Here is a 21,196-nt window from a genome sequence, read left to right as displayed (position 1 = left end):
TTCTACAGATGTAATGCATAGCCCACAACTCAGTTATACTGCTTCTTCTTTTTGTTTAAACGTTTTCACATATAGAATCTAACTTTTAAGAGCACTTTTGATGGACTCACATTCTAGCAACTGGTAACGTTCCATATGCACATTTTACACAATTAGGTTAATAGGTCGAATCGGATTTTCTCAACATCCGATGCAGTAATTTTGGCCAGCATCAGACCGATTCTGATGCCGAGTATCAGGGCATCCCTAACAGTTATGGATTTAAAGTGTTTTTGCAAGGGTTGTGGGTCCAACATTATAAAATAATTGTATAGCAAAATTTGAATCCATCAGTTTATTCACCAATCTCATCAGATGTAGGAGCACCTGTTTTGATGTAATATTTATGTACTCATCGCTGCCTTTTCTCATCTAAATTATATAGGATTCAAGCAAATGTAAATACAGTATCCTCATTGCAGTTAAATAGCTATACGGTTGGGTGGCAGGTTAGCCTGCTTGGAAAAGCAATTGCATAATAGGCTACATGCTATCAGCCAGCACATTCTCCACCCTAGGAGACAGGAAAGTTTGACACCTACGTGGCAAGAGAGGAGTTAGGCAATAATAACAGCACTTCTCTTCTTGGTGACAGTGTTGAAAAAACATAGCAAAACACTCATCGAAGTTTACAGACAAAAAAAGGTTTACTAAAGGCTTCGTTTCACCTCCATGTTACAAAAGTAAGGTACATGTTCATTGTGTGTTTATGTGTCTGGTCAGGGGGACACATAATACCAAATGGTGGTGGTTGTTTCACGAGTCAGTGGCAGAGTGTGAACAGTAGCTGTTTTTAGGAGCGTGAGCGTGTTTCTGTTCCGATGACATGACAAATCAACTTTGGTAAACAAGATTACGGATGTCTCAGTAATGAGTCATGACTACAGTATGACAAGATGAAATGTGTTCCCTGATGGTGATTTATGGTGCAGTTTCCCCTTGGAATGTATTTGCAGAGGAATGGGTTTATTTGTATTTCCTAATTCAAATAAATCAATTACTGTCTAGATAGAATCAATAGAGCTATATAATATGATAGCGCATGCATAACTGTAAAATTACTCCAAGGGACAGAAAGTACAACAGCAGTAAAGTAAAAGACCTGCGTGAGCTCCTCCACTAGATTAGATTAGATTATTTTAGATCAGATTAGATTAGATAAGATTACCACCAACTGTTACTGCCCACTTCGTCTAGAAGATTTTGATCCTAATCATGGATTAAACATGTTGGGACAACTCAAAAATGTTCACCGACCACAACAGAAAATAAGTATATACTTACCCCCCACTTATTTTTTTCTGTCATCCTTAATCGACAGGCACCCTGCAGAAAACACACTTAGATAATTGCTCCAACAGATTGGGCAGTATTTCCTCACCACATCTCTCATTATTCTAGTTGCATGACAATGTATGCAGGCAGCATTATGCACAATAGCACAATGTGAGTATTGTGTTTTGGCATACATGTTGAGCAAAGGTACAGTCACCAATGTGCAGAGTGAATCTTTGAGCAGCATCAGTGATATAATATAGCATAGTGCTGCCATCTTGTGGTTTGTATGTACAGATGACCATCATTCTCATACCTTTTATTCTGTAAATCAGTGTGTATGAATGTATGTGTGTATGTATATGCAAACCTTATGTTAAGGTGACCCAGTGGTGATATCCCCCCCACCCAAAAAGAAACACATTGTGGAACATGATGAGGGAATTTGAAAAGGCCAACGTTATTAAATATTCATACACAGGCCTGTAGGGGATGCCTTCCTACAGAATTCAAAATATAATATTCATGTTGTCCTCTTCTTTTCTTTTGTTGTGGAAAGTGGGTCAAATTAATGTTTTAACAAAGGAACCCCTAGAAGGTGTGTTGGCATAACCCCCCCACACCACATACAGCATAAACAGCATAGTATTCAACTGCTCAAATACCCTTTCACATGCATTACAAACACATACAGGCACACTTAAGCATGCTGACATGCATTGAATAGACTTGCTCGTGCTCACACCTCACGTATTGTTGTTGGCACGGCTCAGAAATGTCAGTTCGGTATCTTACACAAGCGACGGTATGTGCTCAGTTCAGTTCCCTTGCCATTGTGTGAGTAAGCGCATACCAAGCTGGCTGTCAGAATCATTTAATTTTCTGTGAATAGAGTATCTGTGTCCTTCTCAATACGTCACCGGATGAACTATTTACTTCTCTGCTTGTGTAATTACTTGATTGCCGGGATGGCGTTTAGGAAATGTAGGTTTAATGCAGTAGTCTGAAATTACACACTGCTGGATGTTGCTGCTTCTCGTTCTGCTTGCTCCCTATCCATGCTCTTTCTCCCAACATTCCTTTTCTCATTCTGTGTCCTAAAATGTCTTTTTTTGTGTGTGGTTCTGCACTAAGAGCATAAGTGTTCCTTTAGCTGCTCATTTCTAAAACGTATACACCGCGCAAAGCCAAGGTTAGGTGGAGCAGTAGGCCTACAGAGTTTCCCCAGGTGTTTTTCCGCCTGTCTGACAGGTTATTCAAGTCCAACAAGACCACTGTTGAAGAGCAGGAAATTAGGGTGAACCAGCTGGAAGTAAATGTAAAAGAGTATGAAAAAGGACAGGTTGAGTTTACGTTCATGTTTTCATCATGGAAAGCTGAGTTTGGTTCATGTGCAGTGTCATTTCAAACAGGTGGACATTTGAGGTTGAGCTCCACAGGAACTTCCTCAACCGCCATACTGATGGCAAGAGAAGGAGAAATGGCCTCAGTTTCAGATGCATGCATGCATGCATGATGCAAACACACACACTGCTAATAGCAAACTCAATTCTAGCCTGTATTTATCACAAGGGAAAGTATTTTCTTTGTATTTCCTCTCAGAGACAGCCATCCTCCAAACAACACCTGTTTATGTGCCTGACAGCATGTTGCATGAGTATTACAAACACCCTTCGGCACATGAGTAAAATATGCATATTCCATCATGTATGCTGCCCTCGTTTCAAGGCTACTCATAGTAGCCTATTTAATTGTTGATGGCTATTTATTGTGAAGATGTAAATGTCTGATGTGAAAAGGCTGTTTGTAATATTTTTACATTGTGCTATACACTTAGTCAAATGAAAGGGACTCGCTAAAATGTACACTTTGAAGCATTTGTCAGACTTATCAGACTTTCCCCCGAGGCTTTGTATGGTAACTGAAGCAGTCTTAATTGTACTTCACTTTACTTATACTATATATAGTGCCTTGCTATAAATAGACTATAAGTATACAAAGCTAGAGACCAATGTCCGGTCCAAGAAGCATTTCAGTTCAAGGAGGAAATCATTTCAAATTATAGGACCCAGATAACATATCTGTAGCTGAACCGTGACCTCTCTGATTTCAAGATTAAAATAGCACATTATTATCATTTATCATTTATTTCCACACTTAGTCAGGCTTAAAGTACGCTTAGGTTTGTGTTAATTAATTTACAGTTTAATAATTGCTCTCAGGCGGTGCATTGTAGGCCATAATCTCCACAATTTGCACCTTATTCCTTATCTCCTCCCATTCTGCGCTCTCACGCATTCCTGCCATAAAAGCCACGGGCGGACAGGACCGAACCATCTCCATGGGGAGTACGCTGGGAATGTTGATGTTCATTAAACATTCTCATCTAAATTGCTTTTTATATCAGAATATAGTTGCACATCGAAACCATTAAAGGAAATCGTCTCACCCTTTGCCGTACCAAATTGCCTCTTGGTAATTATGTGGGACACAGCTGGGAAAGGAGTGCACCCCGCTCCCGGATAGTGGACTCGTCCCAACACTGCCATGTTGGATGGAACTAGCTCTGGCTTCTCTGACGGCCGGACTTCACAGGAAACTTTTTTTGTCGTTTCCCGTCTTCGCTCTGTCGCTGCATTTGTGACCTTATTCTAAAGAGAAGCGGGACGTTGCCCCGCATCCCTAAACGGCGTACATTTCTCGGCACCCTAATCTCTCTGGACCTCCGGCACAAACCGAACCGGTGTGAGGGGGGTCGGAAGAAGGCCACGGATGACCGAGGGATTGTTTATGTATCTTTTTGGCTCTCGTATAACGAGTTACAGTCGGTGCATACTTTATAGATTGATCCCCGAGAATGAGTGGACATCCGCAACGGCGGCAAGCCAATGTCGGTTCCATCCTACTGACACCGCAGGAAAATGAGTGTCTTTTCAACCACCTTGGCAGGAAATGCATCGTAAGTTTCCCCCATCAAATTGTACCATAGCTGACTAAGAAGGGGGGGGAAAAAGCTAATAAAGCTAACTTGCTCCGTGTTTCCTGTCCCGAACCGGGGAACGGGGCTAGCTGCGAGGGGGTAAAGGTGTGCTTTTTGGCCTATGGTTTGATGTTGTGATTTCGCAGGTAAAGGCGTCTGTTTTCCCTGAGAAACTTCTAACTGAAGACGTCGGTTTTTTTATTGACTGTGTCCACAACGTCCAGTTTGAGACGGTGACATATGGGGGGCAACAGCAAGTTTAATCCCTGGCTCCGCTTCTACGCCCCTAACTTAAAAGCTCGACACACCTGAAATCACCCAGGAAATGCTGAAATTCCTGCTGTCACCTAGCCTGGCTGCGGTTAGCCTAGCATCGGGGGCAGAGGGGAGTGAGTCGGCGCGGTTCGGAGCTGCTAAATCCATCAGCGCGACGCAACCTTTTTTTTTTTTTTTTTTTTTTTTGCTCTGGCATTACATAACGTAGCTGAACCTTGGTTGTTTTTTTCGGGAAGTGTGTGCAGAGAGACTGCGGCGACCACACTTGGCCGAGGACAACTAGCTTAAAAAGTCCTCCTAATGCAAGGCTCCAAAATCCAGTCCCAGAGTCCGAGGGGGGGGAGCAGCGGGAAGTAGCCTGCTGCACCAGCGTGACTGCAGTCAACATCAATAGTGCACAGTCACGACTCACTATTAGATAGTCTGATAATATGCAAAAACGTTTGGCATCCAGCGCACTATTTTTATGTTCTTGTGCACACTGCATATAAGTAGCTAGCCCCTTACCCAGCAGGTCGTAGCCACGTTGTAAGTTAGACATTTTGCAGCTGCACCAACACCAGTGACACCAGCAGAGCTTAATCAGGTGTTTCTTTAATGGTGTTTGCTCTTTCATCTTCCTTCTTATCTTGCAGGACAGGTTTTACCCCCTTTTCTGATTAGTAAGCCATACCCACAGGTACATCTGAATGTTAATCAACTGCATACATAATTGGAGAAGGTAAAACTAATATTAACTGACTCGAGAGCATCGGAATAAAAGGCGTTTGCCTTCCAGAGTGGTTTTAATATGAGTTTCACGTCCTTAGGTTTTAAACCGGGTATTGGATGGAAAGGTAGACAGTATAACCTTAATGGTAAGGCACATTCAGATGCATACTGTGAGGGACACCACTGTGGCATTAGTGGTTACGTCTGCGTTGTTGTAAAGAGTATTTTGCAGGCAGTCACGTAGTTTGACCCTTTTGTCTCGCTTATTGATTGTTGCGTACATCGCCGCCACCTTTTGAGGAAGTTTTAAAACTTTATTTTGCTTTCCAGTAACACAGTTTTCCTGTCAGATTTTGAAAATGACTATTATTCACCTAATCATAGTTGCTTTGCAAATAAACATGATCACCCAGTGTTATCAGCTGGAAAGAATGTTGCACCTTTATCTGTTATTGATAGCCTTCATTGTCATATTCATAAATCAAAGTTCGACTGTGTTCTTGGCATAGCGGAATCTTGTTTGATCCATAGATAGGGGCCAGTCCAAATCTCCAAATCTGCATTCTTCTTGGATAGTGTTGACAACCTGCTCTCAGGTTCCTTCCCCATAGTGATCACACTTTCCTCTAAGTGTTGACAGTAAAAGGTGGTGTGCCTGAGTGACACGGAGAAATAGCACATCCTCATAGCAGTGAACCGGTCATGCTTTTTGCTGTGTGAGGTTTTCTGCATGTTTGCTTTGGAAAGGGCTGCGTTTCCTGTCCGATGGCACAGTGTCAGGCCTGTGCGCGGTCACATGGCGGGGGGACGTCCTGCCTCCTCCTTGACAGGTTCCCGAGGCGTGTCCCGCTACACCTAATGTAACCTGTTTAAAGATCCAATGACGACGTCGCTCTGGCATTCTGGCAATTGTGTCACGAAAAAAAAAACATGTGACAGAGACATGGAATCGGGAACATTCCTCACAGTCCTACGCTCCAGTGTGTCTGTACACGTCCTTGCATGCAGAGAGAGTTTGGGAGAGGCAGACTGTGTGCGTCTTTATGTGCGAGGGAGAGATTGGAAGAGACGGACATTGTCTGTCTCCCCAACCTCTCTAATTAGAATGCCCACCAGTGATTTAGTGGCTGACTGAGTGATCATGCCTCATGTATTTATTACGCTGAATATGTGAGAATCTCAGAGTCACCTTTACTACCTTACTCCCTGTCTCCATTCATTCTAGCTGCAAGAGCTTGTTTGCATGCTAGCTTATTCTTAAAGTAGCTTAGTTCTGCCTGCTCAAAATGTTGGCACTACACAATTTTTACGTCCAACTGTGCTGCAAAGGGCAACTCTATTTTGCACAGCATTGTTTATGGAGTTGCCTTTAGTCCACACGGCATGTTTTCCTTTCTTGCCTCACGTTTAGACAGTGGCTGCGTAATCCCGAAATAAGGTCAGATATAATTTTGAGATCAGATTTGGGAGATCAGTTATCATTTATCATCTTGGTGTGGCAGCCAGGTAGCATTATTTTGCAACAAATGATAATAGAAATACCAATACAAATACATATGACCCATTCTAGTAAATGTCTTAGTACTTGGATCATATTTTAGGAATTGCATGCAAGTATTTCAAGGTGCATTCGACTTGTCTGAGTAATGCAGCCAAACACATGAAGAGAGAGAGAGAGAGAGTCTCATACAGGTACACACACACAGTGGTCTTACTCATGGGTTTTCTTCATTGGTATTCCTTCTGCTGTTTTCACCATCAGCAACACTGTCTGACTGGGCAAAAGGTGGAAGGGGTCCAATTCACACTGAGTGTGTGTGTGTGTGTGTGTGTGTGTGGACTGCCTGATCAGCAGTCCTCTCCTACAGGAAGTCCCGTGGTCGGCCTCCTCTGGTGATTTGTGCTGTGGAAGTCGAACATGACTCCTCTTTTCCTTCATTTTACACCCTTTCTCTCCTTCCGTTCTCATGTTTAAGTCTCCCCTTACTCCTGTTATGTCATCACTCCGCTTCATTCATATTTCTGCTTCATATTCAAACCGGTTATTCTTCAGTTCTGTGTATCTTACTGTACATCACTTACCCTCCTTTATTACATCTTCGCTGTTCCTCTTCTTTCCAACTCTGCCTCTCTGCGTCTGACACTTATCATATCTTCTTCCCACTCCTTCCCATATTTTCATGCGCTTTCTCTCCGGGAGATTTTGTGAAGAGGTGTAATAGTGTCTAATTTTGCCAATATGGAACAACTTAAAAACAATGACTGATAACGAATGACGTAATGTCGGCTATATTTTGCTTCTGCAGAAAGCAAGAAGGACACAAGTGAGCAGTTTTTGCAAACAGAACCTCAATGTTCCGACTCCAATCAGAATAAAACTGCCTTCTTCAAGACAGTTTCTGACTCACTGCACGGAGACAGATATCGCATCCCTCCTCATTTAACAAATATTTAGTTCATCATACTTAGGCCTGATTACTACCAGCAGCAACAGTGTGAGTCTGGTTTTCACGACGTGGGTCTCTCTGTTTGGCATCATGGTAAAATGTTGTCCTGGAGGCACCTACTGTTGCAGGAGCTACTACAGAAGCAGTGTTTGTACTTGGCGTGTGGTGCCTTTTAATGTAATTTCTGTGTGTGTGTGACTGTGCAGTCTATGTGCTGTACAGATGATGAGCACAGATGATGAGCTTGATACAGAGAGAATTTTAATAATGTATTTATTCGTGACTGCATTTAAGAATGAGCAAGCAAGTGGGTTTTTTTTTTTTTTTTTGGACGGCTTTTGATGACGCCATAGACGGAGCTCCACTTCCTGCAGCCTTTGGCCCTGTCAGGAACAATCAGTGCTCCATGGGCAGATGAAACCCCAGGGCCTCAGAGCCTGGACACCATTACAGTCGCTGATACGATGAAATCCCATCATAAAGCTGAATTTGAACTTTCCTTTTTTCCTTTGAACTTTACGTATTCCTGATTTGAACCCACACAATCAAGAGCTGTGATGCTGCTGTGAGACTCAACGTTTTTATAAATAGGCGCACAAAGTGCTTTAAGACAGTTCTCTCTACATAGTTTTAAAGATGTTAATGCTGAGGACAGACAGAGATGGGAGGGAGAAGCTGCATGCTTGCCAATGTGCAACAATCAATTAAATCATCATTTATCAACAACTAGAGTATATGCCAGCTGATAATTAAAGTGAAGATGGTTAGCCCCGATGTTAGCAACGCCCCTGGCTGCTCCGGCTGCAGTGCACTTAAGGTGGACTGGCCTTTTAAGGTGGAGCAGTGCTATTCTTCTTTAAGTGACAAGCTGCTCCTCTTGAGTTTTGCTTAACTTTTTGAATTTTTTATATTTCTTTTAACTGTTTAACTAATAACACGGTTAAATGCTTTATTATTAACATCCCTACTGTAAACTCTGCTTTGTTTCTACCTGGAAAACAGATATGAACAAAATGTTTTCAAAGTTGGTGTTGGAACCACAATGGTTTTATTCAGCACTCTGTATCAGCATATAAGTACTTGCAACACAAGGGCTATGTATGTTTTCTTGAAGTATGCGGTAATTCCTGGAACTACTGTGTTGAAAAGGCCCCAAACATCAGCAGGCATTTCCCTCATTGACGCTGATGCTTTCATCTGTGTGGTAATGACGGCGACAGGGGATCCCTCGGTGTGAGAGAACCCCTGCAGCAACATGTAAAACCAGCGGGGGTCTGATGTGGTCTTGTGATCAAGGACGTGTCTGTGTGTGTGCTGCAGGTGTGCTGCTCCTCAGGGTGCATGTGCATGCAGTTTAGTCTCAGACTTTACATGGAGGATGCTGCATGAAAAAAGTGCTGAGATGCCTCTCATACTTAATTTCCCCATGTCATTAAGCCAAGCATTGGGTGTGTGTGTGTGTGGGCTCAGTCTTCATATAATGTGGATCCTTAAGGGATTTCAGGCTCTTTAGACTAGGCTTGCAATATTCTTAATACATGACAAGAGTAAAGCCAGCGTGCAACCAAAGTTGAGGGTGGCATCTGGGCCTTATTCATGTCCACACCTGCCGTCACCCGTGTCAAACAAGATAAACTGTCTCCTAAAACAGATTTTTATAATTCTGTGTTCTGTAATGGGGACTTAATTTTGATCGATCTCGTCCCTGAAGGCTCATTTCCTCCCACTGCTTGATTTCAGCTCTGTCTAGTGGATGAGTCACTTCTCACAGTCATATTTCTGTGCTGCTTGTCATTCATTTAGCATTGATGGACTCCTTTCTGACAACTACAGGGCAGAGCAACTTGACCCCCCACAGAGTCACTGTCACTCTGTCGATGGTTATATATTTTCATGCTGCCCATCACACACACACACACTCAAATTTCAGGCGTGGGTCGTAGCTTGTGTTTGCTTTTTGGCTTCAGTTCTGACTCAGGCTCGGGCAGTTTAGCTGACGGACCCGTGGCAACTCAAGGAAGTAACCATCCGTCTGTACGGATCAACATTACCACATCATTAATCTCCCTTCATTGTTGCATATCTTTACATATCTCTCTGAGACTGCAGCTGGGAAGCACACGGCATTTTGATACAGATTCATGCATCGTCATGGTAGTTCCTGCAGGACATTGGGTTTTGGGTTATGTCATTGCTGAACTGATTTTCTGCAGCTTTAATTTTGGATCCTCCAAGAGCCATTTTACCATTTGGAAACCCCTTAAAGATGGTCTGGCACTGAGGACCTGTACATAAGTCATGGTCACCTACTCTGTGACTCTGTATATACACAGTATCTGTGTATCTGATCCGTTCATCAGCTTGATAGGAATCAATCTCTACGATGTAAAATTATTTCTGCATGCCAAGCAGCTCTCGTTCTTCGGAGGCAATGAAATAATAATAAATGAGCAAATTAATTATAAAATGAAAAGCACCGTACAACATAACCAACAGATGTACTCATCCAATTGCGGATTTATTGATCCAATCACTCAACCATATAAAGTATACATTTAATTACATTACCAACTTGTGTGTGCTGGGTTAAACATCCTGTCAGATACACTTGCATTGCTCTGAAAATGCCTTATGCTTAAGTAGGATCCATTAAGACAGGATTAATTATACTTTCCCCTCCCTCTCTCTCCCTCCAGTCATTGTGTGCAGCGGTGGTCCAGGTGTTCACAGCAGATAGAAACTCCAGCTGGAACAAGAGATGCTGCGGGGTGGCCTGTCTGGTCAAAGACAACCCCCAGCGGTCCTACTTTATCAGGGTCTTGGAGATCAAGGTAAGTAAATGATTCTCATCATTGTGGTTCATGACTAGTAGATAGTGGCAGACGATGGTTCTGGTGGTGGACCGCCATTTGATATTCATGACGACCTTTTATTTTAATAGCCGCACAATGAAATCTGTTGGGCGTTATACTAACTGAGTGCTACGTATTCATTCAACTATGCCTTTGTGTTTTCTACAGGATGGTAGGATAATGTTTGAACAGGAGCTGTACAACAACTTCAGCATCTACCTTCCCAAGCCTTACTTCATCTCGTTTCCCGGAGATGTGAGTTTCCCTCTCTGCAGCTTTTTGTTTTGTTTGTGATCCTCTGTTCTCTACATCAGCACTCACATTTTCACAAGTCTTGTTTCTTGCCATGTAAACACTACATACCTGCAGCGACAAATTCCTAATGGGTCTCATAGGTCCGACTTGTGCTTTCAGGAATCGACAAAACAAATAGCATCTTCGTATATTTGATTTCAGCTTTGAATTCAGAACCAGTTTGCAACACCCACCACTAATTGAAACTCTTGTTGATTTATGGAGATGTTTTTGTTCAACAATATAGGTGTGCATAAGTCTGTTTGCTAAAGAGCTAAAGATTCTGTTTAAAAAAACAAGCCACAAGAAGAACAAAACGAACCGGTTTCATCTTGTAGCCTCAAACATCATTGGTTAAAGAAATCCTGACTTTATGTCACATATATAGCACTTCTTTATATGTGACATGAGATGCCTTTGCCTTTTGGAGCAAACATCTGAGCTGGTGTGTACAGTGGCTCAGACTCCAGCAGACCATGAGGTATGTGGGACAGCTGATTGTGATGATAAGGCTGGGACTGTGTGAGCATCACAGTTTGGATAATCAGTCATGGCATTTAGGGTGTTTAGGTGGGTAGTTGGTACTACTTTACAAGAAAAAAAAATTGACTTTCAAATGTAGATGAATGGGATTTTTACAAAGTTTTGTTCTGTGTGTGTGTGTGTGTGTGTGTGTGTGTGTGTGTGTGTGTGTGTGTGTGTGTGTGTGTGTGTTACAGACATGCCAAGTGGGTCTGAACTTTGCCAGTGAGGAGGAGACCAAGCGTTTCCGTAGCCAAATGACAGAGCTACTTGGGAGAAGACAGAGGAAAACTGGTACCAACTTACTGCTGCTGCCAACTTGCCTACAAACTTACCTACTGACCTAACCTCCCAGAAAAAAATGACATGATTAGCAAATTGATATCTTGTGTTGAAAATAATCCATTTTATTGCAAATCAACGCAGATATGCAGAAGGGTTTCAAAATAATGAATATAGTCTGCTTCTGTCTTTGCTTTAGTTTGTGTTGCTTTAAAAGGTGCAACATATCTGACTTTGTTTGACTAGTTTGAGCATAAAATCAAATTAGATTCTACTAAACATGTCATTTTTTTCATTTTACAAACCTTACAAACTGTGCAAAAATGCCTTAATATCAATACATGAGCAAAAGTCATGTATTGAATTGGGTTAAGGTCTTTTTGCCCGTGTCCACCTTCTTCTTCTGAACCTACTGCAATCTCTTCCCACTTCTTACAACATCTGATAACACATCTCAATGTTTTCAGAGTCATCAAGGTACTCAAATGGAAATGGAGAGATTAAACATCTGTTAACAACTGGTCCCATAATAATCCAATCTATTTGCTGACCGTTCAAAGATCTTTGTACAAAATATCTATGCTGCAAGAAAACATTTGTCTCTTTGTGCATTTGTCACTACTTACAGTTAGGGCAAGGACTATGGATCGGTTTTCTTTCAAATGTTTCCGATTACTCAAACGCCTTTTTATTACTCAAATTTTTTACCAAAACCTCAGGGCTGCTTCACAACAGTGCACTCGGGGATTTGAACAAATATGCTGACTGGCCCAAGGGGGGCACTACCGTTTCAGGTTGAAATGAGCAAAAGAACTGATCTGCTGAGAGAAGGACTTCATGCCTCATGGGTATAATATTTACTGTTAATAGCACTCAAGAAGTGTGTTGTTGAACAACGTGTGCTTAACACTATCTGTATAAGGAAATGATACATGAATGTTGAAACAGGCTCTCAGATTCCATTGAAAACACCATTGCAAAGCCACAACCTTAAACCTTAAACTCCCAGTCCTTAACTTTCATCCTCACTTGCTTGATTAAGACCGTCGGTTTTCCCGCTTCCTCTTCTTCGGGTTACTTCCTGACCCTTCATATGGATCATTCTTTCATCTTGTCCCGTTCAGCCCTCTGCATTGGGTGCCTTAGCTTTTCTACAAGGCTTTTCTCTTTGACCTTTTGATAAAACTATCCGTATTATGCAGTGTGTATGTGTGTGTTAGTGTTTATATTATTTATAGTTCTATAAAGAAAGGTGAGCATATTGAATGTATGTGTGGATATAATAATAGCAGTTGTGTGTGTTTTATATAAGAATGTCCGATTTACGTCTCCTGAACACGCTAACCGAACACTCTGCTTGGCAATCTTTCCCAAAGAACTTTCCATTGTGTGCGGCACATGCACAATCCTGCTGAGCACGCCCTTACAAACCAATACTCTCCTTTCTATGTACGCCTGCGCTCTGACACACGTTCGCCTCTCACTAACACAACCCACGCCTATCCACTACACGGGATTGTAATAATTGCATTTGTCTGTGTGTTCACAGAGAAGAGACGCGACCCTGCGAATGGTATGTTCCCCCACTGTTTCCTGTCGATCACTGCAGAAATGAACAGAGTAGCGTAAAACCAGTGTCAGACCTGCGTCTGACAGTATTGGCAATGTTTTCGTCAGCCCATTTGGTATATGAGATGTTTGTGTTACTCGCCTACTTGTGTATGTTCCTTTCCCTAACGTTGTACTGTAGCATTTCATATTTTACTACCTATTATTATTGTCAACAAACTACGTATTCACATTTTCTAGTAAGACATCGTGTGTGTGCAGCCTTGCAGAGGTCTTTGCTCCATAAATATGACACTTTTTGGTTTTGGGGCAGTTTAACGGCTTTGGGCCTGTGGATTCTTTTCCGGGCAATGTTTGGGCAGATGCCATATATGTTGCGTCATGCATGACGTACCTTGACAACCATGTAACCGAGCTTTACGATAAACCATTTGAGGATGGCAGTTGGGCCAATAATTCAGGTTTATTTTTGGCTCTATGTTGTTATTCTGTTAAGTAGAGAATATATAATTAAGATCTGCCACTAAAAGGTGAATTAAAAGGACAAGTTATCAAAAAAGGGTAGTGTTCCATTTACCAGCGCCCAATTATGCTGCCGTGCTCAAGTTTTTATCCCAGTTTCTATCCTGGATGTGTCTTGCATGGTTCATTCAGTTTCTGAATAAGTGCATCTTGTGTGTGTGAATTGGTTCCTTTCCAGAGGAAGTCATCCATGTTCTCCCACAGGAATATCTTCTCTCCATCTCCATCTGTTTTAGTCTCTCTTCCCATCACTGATTCATAGCTCTGTCTGTCATCTCCAGTCTGGTTATGCTTTTCCATCTGTTCTGCCCTTTTCTCCCGCTGCCCTTTCCAGCGCTCTTTGCCCCCATCTTGCTCCTCATAATCTGCCATTTTCTTCGTTTCTCCCTCCTTCTCTCGCTCTCTACTCCTCACCATGCAGATTCATCATGGTTTAGAAACCCCTGAGATTAACGTGGGATTATGCACGGATGGGTTTTAATGGTTACGTAAAATCAAGCACTAAGTCCAGAATGATTTGCTGGGATTAGATCCCTGTGTGTGTTTTGCAGTGAGGGGAAGGGGATGGTAGTGGAGGTGGGCGGAGAGATGTTTGCAGGGAGCCAATCCGAGCAAGATAATCTGACGGCGCTCCCCGCTGAGATGGAAAGTCAGGGGAATAGAAAATTATTGCAAAACAGATACGGAATATGCAGAGCTCAGACAGACGGCTAAAGCTCGGGTGCAGAAATTTTGTTGGATTTGCATAGAAGGAAACTGTTGCTGTGATGGAGGGAATGTTGCAGGAAGAGTAAACTTTGGCTGTTGGCTGGCTTTTCCTGCTTCTGATGGCATTGCTGGATCTCTGCCTTCACAGCTCAGACAGTATGCGTGGGAACGCCACCGGATGTCTGATGAGGATATTACATCAGTAAATGCAGACGGTTGCACCGAGTCCATCACAAGTTGGCTTATTTTCTGTGCTGGTGTTATGGTCGTGCGCTGGAAACCTTTGGGATCATCATGGCTTTTTAGCAATGAAACCTTTTTCCTGAGAAGACTGGAATCAAATTGGAAAGTGGATTTTGCTTTTTACCTGCTTACAAAGTCATACTTAAGAGTCTGCCCATGTTTGGGATGAGAACCTCCTGGATCTGATGCTCCCAACGGACAACATTTCTTTCTTAACTGAGGAAAAATACCTCGGATCTCTCTAGGCTGTTTCTGAACCACAAATCTGCATTCAAATCATTTGTTTCTACTAGAATCTCCCTTGGTGTGGCTTGTTCTCACCGTATTGCTCATGCCCAGTCAGCTGCAAGGATGATGTTCTGCACCACCTTCCTGTCTGCTCCCTCTGAGGAACTTAATTGTGAGGGCAATGGAGGAGGAGCAGCATCAGTAGGGGGTGGAGGTTTGAGCTCAGGGAGCTGCCTGACCTCTTTACACTGCCTGGTTCTCCCTCAGGACGAACTGTACCCATCCATCTCCGACCCGGCCGCCCGGCTCTCCATATCCCCCGAAGAGCAAGTGCACAACTTGGTCGGCAAAATGCTGCTCGGTGTCGGTATGAGCACGTGCAGATCAAGGGATAGTGGGTGTATTTGGGACCGGGTGAGGAGGCGACGCAGCCGTTCAGCCTCACCTTCGCCCAGCAAAACGGCCAAAAGTCCCTGTAGTGAGAGCGTTAAAGGTATCTGTGACTGCATGTTGGAGTTACTGTTTGCTCAGTGTGGTTGCTCGTCCACGTTACCGTGTACTTATGTACACAAACAAATCTATCTTCTTTACATGATATGTAAACGCACAAATTGTTCTTCATTATTGCAGATAAAATGGAATGTGATTGTTGCCCAAAGATATTTGTTTTATCCATTTAATGTTGTTAGTCTGGTAACTGTGTTCCAGTGCTGCCCAAAGCCAGGCCTTATTGAGATTAACATTTTAATAATGGCTTGGTTAAACTAAGGATTAGGTAAATAAAAGTATCTATTTACATAGCTGACAGTGTGGATGATGGGTTGACATGTAAATGTGAACTCGCTGCAGAATTAATGTAATTTGAAGAGGAGAGTTTTACAATAGATTCCAACCTTTTATGCAGCAAGGACATTGTAAGTTGTGGTAATAATCTTTTGTTTCGTGTTGGTCTTAAACTCTTAAGTAATGTCTTATGGTCTTAATGCATGTCATGTGTCTTTGGTAGGTCATTACACCTGCCCCGGGACTACAGTTGAAAATGAGCCAAAATGGCTAAACTGGCACATTAACAGAAACAACTGCAGAAATTGTGAAATATAATAACCACTTGTGTAATTTAGGTCAAATAACTATAATTAGATAATGCTATAATCCCACATTTTCCCTTTTCACACCCACAAACCCAAATCCAAGAGTCTGATTACTCCGTGCCAAACAAAGTCTGTAGCTATTAAATAATGGGTTACATAACCGCCGGCTCAGAAAAGATGTTTAGTTTTCAACCTGGACCCAAGGTCATTTTTTTTTGTCACAATTGCCAGACACCCCCTTTTCATTTAAATATTTATATGCTTTCAATATTTAAAAAGCTCTCATACTCCGTGGGATGTAATGAATCCACAAAACAAAAATGTTCTCTTCTATGCATTCTGCGTGCTGTATTTCTACGTTAACTGTAACTTTGTTGTCTCGTCATTTTCAAGGCCCGACGTTGCCCATGGCTACCGTCGACATCAAAAACCCAGAGATCAGCAATATTCAGCGTTACCATAACAACTCCCAGGTGAACAACATCGTGCACTCGTCCTTCCAAAAGAGGGAGAAGAAGGGCAAGGCGAAGAAGAAGAGACTGACCAAGGCGGACATCGGCACACCGAGCAACTTCCAGTGAGTCAGCAGAGGCGTTAGCGGGGCGGGGTTCGTTTCACGTGGCAAATAAACCGTCGTCGTCATCCACTTGGAACTGTAAAACACACGCACATGTCAATTTGAACCATCCTGCGAGCTCAAAGGCATTCAGACAGTATGATTGTCTCTTGCTCATGTGATTCCATACAGATTAAGATCCAGTTTAAACATATGTGGATATGACCTATAACGACTTCATGACTAAGGGGTCTTTGAGTTTATTGTAGACACGCTTCTCATGACATGCTGGCCCAGACTAATTTGTCCCACTCGTCCATATAAGTACTGGGGAATCCGGAGCTTTTAATCCGGGCTGTCTTTATTCAGAATCCTATCCTATACAGTGTGTAGTATGAAAATCTGTGCCGTGCTTTCAGGAATAGTCACTGGCAGCTTTCATAGTCTTTTATTAGATACTGCAGGTTAACGGTGGGCCAATGTGTTTTTTGCAGTTATCGAACCGTATCTTCTTTTTTTTTGTGGGAAATGTACTGTCCATATCTTTTCTTTTTTTTTACTTTTATGTGATCTCACATGCTCTCTCCTTTGCTTCTCTCACAGGCACATTGGGCATGTAGGATGGGATCCAAATACAGGTTTCGATGTGAGTCAATACACCAATGTCATGCTGATGTGTGCACTTGTTGGTGTGAATTTCTCTCCCCACGGCGGAGTGGGTGACCTCTAGATATTCTTAAAACTTGTCCCCGAGTTCATCTGTTTGTCAGTGACACATCCCTCCCTTCAGAGAGGTTTTTCAAAATTGAATATCGGCGCTATGATATTAAGCCGAGCTGCGTGGCCATGTTATCAGGAGTGTTACACAAGGAGATTTTGGAGGGAAGAGAATCAACCTGCATCTGCATAATCCGTGGACTCGTTCCCAAAAAGCATCATCAGTAATTATGCTGGATTCTGGATGATGAGTATGAGCTCATGCAGGTCAGAAGGATTTACCCTGTCGGTAAATGAAAGAGATGGAATTCAGATGATTTGGTTTCATAAGTTAATGCTTTCAAGGACTTATGACGTCGGTAGAATAAATCTTGCGCACCTCTCAAACTGTCAGGCTTAGAGCTGGAGCACAAATTAGTCTCATAAATGAGCAAGAAATGCTGAATTTGTTATCTTTTTACAACAGACATGAGCAGGGACCAGTTGTCGTGGCAGGAAATAAGTATTATAACAAAATCTGAAGATGAGGATCATTATCTGCCAAGAGCAGTAACTGCACCTGCATGTGACACAATTAAATAACCAGTTTTATAATTTCTCTTTATTATCTCACTTTTGTAATAAGTGATGGTTAGAGACCTGTTTCAACGTGTATTCAAATCTGGAACTATTTTCTTCCCGAGTGGCACTATGTCACTCCACACCACCAGGTGGCAGCACAACGGCTCATATCATGGTCTCAGATTTCTTCACATCTGATAGTTTTTCACAAATGTTTAAAATACTTATCACATTCTTCCCCGGTTAAACCAGTTGATTGGATGAATAGATTTCTAACCGCTAGTGTTAAACTGTGTAACATTCGTTCTTCAAAAATCAATGTTTCTTTTTAATCCTAACTGAACCACGTAATGTGTTACTGAGCTGCAAAGCTCTTAAATGCATTTTAAATCCAGTGAAATGGCATCACACATCTTAACATGTAGTGCGTGAGATTATGCATGTGCAGGAACGTAATACATGAGCACATGTAAGCCACACCAAGGAGAATTATCAGTTAGATCTCCCTCATTTTATGAAATCAAACACCTTTTTGTAATCGATCTGTACAAAAAACCCAAGATGTTGAAATCCTGTTTTCCTTCTTCAGTTGAACAACTTGGACCCAGAGCTGAAGAATCTCTTTGATATGTGTGGCATCTCTGAGGCTCAGCTGAAGGACAAGGAGACCTCCAAGGTCATCTACGACTTCATTGAGAAGAAAGGAGGCGTAGAAGCTGTCAAAAATGAGCTACGGAGACAAGGTGAGGCGGATGTGCTGTTGGGAAATGGTTTACTGCCATAGTAGTACATTTGTAGTACTTTTGCTTGACAACGGTCCACAGTAAACTTCACTATATTTGCTTTTGCAGGAATCTTAACCATGTTAAATACATTATAAAGGTGATTGTCAGTTTAAGACAATCTAACCAGTGTGGTTTAATCCCCAGGTCCGCCCAGGTGGAGTGGTAGGTATCTGTGCATGTCAATTTGGACTAAGATTTCAGTCCTAGCGTGTGTGGATTTTGCTCTTTTGCGCCGGTTTGTACTTGAGCTGGATGTTTTCATCATTAGCTGATTCATGAAAACAACTGGAGACACTAGAATGAGCATTACCACCGTTCTAAATAGCGAGATTAACACTTACATGGAGATGGCTGCCCCCAGTGGCTTGATTATATAACTGCATGATGCATTGACTGGCAAGAATTGGGAAGCTGATGAGTGTTTTCCACAGATGTGCTGTGAAACCATCCAGGTCTTCTGTCTCTCCTTTAATGAAAATATTTCATGGCTAAAATGTAAAAAAATAAAACATTAAATGAAATCTGGATGTTCGTTGAGGCTGCAGTGTGAACTCTTGAGTGATGTGTAATGATGATTTCAGAAGCTAAAACTTTTTAAACTTTTTTTTATTTCCTCCTCTCCAGCCCCTCCACCTCCTCCATCCAGAGGCGGCCCTCCTCCCCCACCCCCACACCACAGCTCAGCCCCTCCTCCCCCTCCTCCTGCCAGGGGGCGAGGTGCCCCGCCACCTCCTCCCCCCACCAGAGCTCCCATCTCTGCACCCCCTCCTCCCCCTCCATCCCGACCGGGCATGTCCGCTCCACCGCCTCCCCGGCCCAGCCGGGGCGCTCTCCCGCCTCCCCCTCCACCAGCCCATGCCTCAATTTCCGTGGCCCCTCCCCCGCCACCTCCTCCACCCTCATTCTCAACTCCCTCCAGTGCCGGAGCGCCACCTCCTCCCCCTCCACCACCCCCGCCCCCTGGCCCTCCACCCCCTGCTCCCATGCTGCCCACGGAGGCTAATGGAGGGGACAGTGTGTCCTCAAGTGGCACTACGGCGCTGCTGAGTCAGATCAGAGAAGGCCACCAGCTGAAGAAGGTGGAACAGAAAGAGAGGCCGGTGTCCACCAACACCGGCAGAGACGCACTTCTGGACCAAATCCGACAAGGGATCCAACTCAAACCAGTCAGTGCTCATTCAGTCAAATATGTATTCATCTTCATCCTGTGCTTCAACTCGTACTCATGCCCTCTCCTTTTACAGAGGGATGAAAATTCAGACTCGACCCCCTCCACCCCGACTCCCTCGGCGGGCATCGTCGGGGCCCTGATGGAGGTGATGCAGAAACGGAGCAAGGCTATTCACTCTTCAGGTACACATTCACCATCTACTCATATTATTTTATTTGATTAACATTGAAAACATGGAGCAGTTGCTTGACACCCAGAAATTGTTAGATGACACACTTTTGCCAGAATATAAATTAGACTTTCGACACTTTTTTTTTTTCATTTTAAGCCTCTGGAGGGAACATTTCTTCCCTTAAAATTGATTTAAAGAAACAATATCAGACATTTATACCTTGCTACCAAAGTGCTTCAAAAAATGCCATAATTTCAGCCGTTTTTTTAGTACACTCCACGTGAACTTCTTCTCTTCCACAGATGAGGACGATGACGACGAAGATGAGGAGGACTTTGAGGATGACGATGAATGGGAGGACTAGCGATATTTTGTTTCTCTTTTTTTCTTTTCTTTTTTTTTTTTCTCCTCTCTCCAACCCGTGGATGATTAGGACCTTATAGTTCTTGTCTTTTTTCAAAAATTCTAAATGTAAATGTTCTATCAATTTGCTGTATATTTTTGTTGCCTTTATGCTTTTTTTTTTTTTTTTTTTTTTTTCTTAATCTGTGCAATACCTCATTTAATCTGTAAATGTTTGTCATTCTCATATCTTAGGTTGTTGTTGCTTTATCTGCATCACGTCTGTCTCTCTTCTGTTGGCTTCATCTCGTTTCTTGATAGCAAAACGTTGCGTGTCTCATTTTAACTGCATTCTGCTTTTTCCGTGTCTCTGCATCTCTTTGTCCTCCTCCTGTCCCCAACTCACCTCCATCTGTCACTCAGCCATCCCTCATATCTGCTGCCTCCCTGTCACCCACCAGTCTCCAGAATAGCACATGCAATTTTACATCAAGTTGTCACTTGAACCTTAGATCTGAATGTTTTTTTCCTTTTTCTATTTTTTTTGGTCAGTGACTGAAGGGAGGGCTTAGTCGCCACGGATCCTTCATTGTGTCTTCATTGTTCGTCGGGAGGAGAAAAAAAAATTAACTATTTTCATACCCTATTGCTCTCTAGTTTATTTTTACTTATTCAAATGAACCTAGTTTAGCACTCATATTTTCTTAAAGAAGAAGAAGAAGAAGAGAAAAAAAAGGAAATGCTCTTTTTTGGAATATTTAGCTTCATTTGCGGTCGACTGTAAATTTGCTCCAGAGTTTGAGTCTTGTTATATTTTTGCACAGATTGAAAGAGGAGACTCGCTGCATGTATA

At 42.6% G+C, this 21,196-nt stretch overlaps 1 protein-coding gene across 3 annotated transcripts; it reads left to right on the top strand.

The window, feature by feature from the left end:
- The first annotated feature begins 3,852 nt into the window (after positions 1-3,852).
- On the top strand, positions 3,853-21,063 carry LOC311032341 (actin nucleation-promoting factor WASL-like). Of its 3 annotated transcripts, XM_084039045.1 has the most exons (11): positions 3,856-4,273; positions 10,425-10,559; positions 10,749-10,835; positions 11,594-11,690; positions 13,228-13,251; positions 16,433-16,616; positions 17,199-17,241; positions 18,463-18,616; positions 19,283-19,824; positions 19,903-20,011; positions 20,304-21,063. In XM_084039045.1, exons 1-11 carry the CDS (start codon positions 4,172-4,174, stop codon positions 20,363-20,365), a joined length of 1,539 nt encoding a protein of 512 aa, XP_083895171.1. In that variant the 5' UTR covers positions 3,856-4,171; the 3' UTR covers positions 20,366-21,063. The 3 variants fall into 3 exon arrangements, with proteins under 3 accessions (XP_083895172.1, XP_083895171.1, XP_083895173.1); XM_084039046.1 differs by lacking the exon at positions 13,228-13,251 and having other exon boundaries at positions 3,853-4,273; XM_084039047.1 differs by lacking the exons at positions 3,856-4,273; positions 10,425-10,559; positions 10,749-10,835; positions 11,594-11,690; positions 13,228-13,251 and adding an exon at positions 13,270-15,441.
- Positions 21,064-21,196: the final 133 nt, after the last annotated feature.

This window comes from Eutrigla gurnardus (assembly GCF_963514095.1).
Source record: "Eutrigla gurnardus genome assembly, chromosome: 21".
NCBI classification, from domain to species: domain Eukaryota; kingdom Metazoa; phylum Chordata; class Actinopteri; order Perciformes; family Triglidae; genus Eutrigla; species Eutrigla gurnardus.
This window is presented reverse-complemented; position numbering and strand designations above follow the sequence as displayed.